General features: G+C 71.2%; 1 protein-coding gene across 1 annotated transcript in view; it reads left to right on the top strand.

Moving 5' to 3' along the window:
• Nucleotides 1-386: 386 nt before the first annotated feature.
• FKBP14 (FK506 binding protein 14, 22 kDa) overlaps nt 387-593 on the top strand; it is a 13,872-nt gene continuing 13,665 nt past the window's right edge. The window contains exon 1 of the mRNA XM_010585906.1: nt 387-510. Coding sequence (XP_010584208.1) covers nt 387-510 — 124 coding nt within the window. The remainder of the gene's footprint in view (nt 511-593) is intronic.

The following is a 593-nucleotide window of genomic DNA, read 5'->3' as shown; positions in this document are numbered from 1 at the left end:
GCCCTGCCCGGCCCGGCCCCCACCGCCGAGCCTGCCCACCGCCGCCACGCTCCTAACGCAGACCGCGCCGCTGCAGGGCACCCGAAGAACGGCCCCGCAGCGCTACGGAAGCGCAAGCGGTTCTAGGAATCGCAACCCACGTGATCGGCAGGAGACAGGAGGGGGGGATCAGCAGCAGAGCGCCCAAAGCAGGTGGCCTTCCGCAGCCAATCGAAATGCGCCTTCCGTGAGAGCGCCGCCCAATCGGCAGCCGGCAGGAGCCGGCTCTATTGTGTGAGCACTCCGCGGGGCTCCCCCTCTCGCTAACGTTCGCTTCCCGGAGCGCCGAGGTCCGCCCACCGCCATCACTCAGCGCCCCTCCCACGGAGCTCTGCTGCCGATTGGGCATGCTGAAGGACGGACATGGGCGTGCCCCAATGGGCGGCTGCTTCTTCTGGGCTCGCTCTGAGGCGAGCCAATCAGAGGTCGCGCCCCCGGGCCCGGACCGTCGGAATCCGGGGTCTGCCAGCTGTGAGGGCCGTTGCCACGTCTGCTGGGCGGGCGAGCGGGGCCGCGCAGCGGGCTGGGCTCTGCCCTGGCTGCTGCTGCCGCCA

The sequence above is a fragment of the Haliaeetus leucocephalus genome, unplaced genomic scaffold, assembly GCF_000737465.1.
Source record: "Haliaeetus leucocephalus isolate CR32 unplaced genomic scaffold, Haliaeetus_leucocephalus-4.0 Scaffold135, whole genome shotgun sequence".
Classification (NCBI taxonomy): domain Eukaryota; kingdom Metazoa; phylum Chordata; class Aves; order Accipitriformes; family Accipitridae; genus Haliaeetus; species Haliaeetus leucocephalus.
This window is presented reverse-complemented; position numbering and strand designations above follow the sequence as displayed.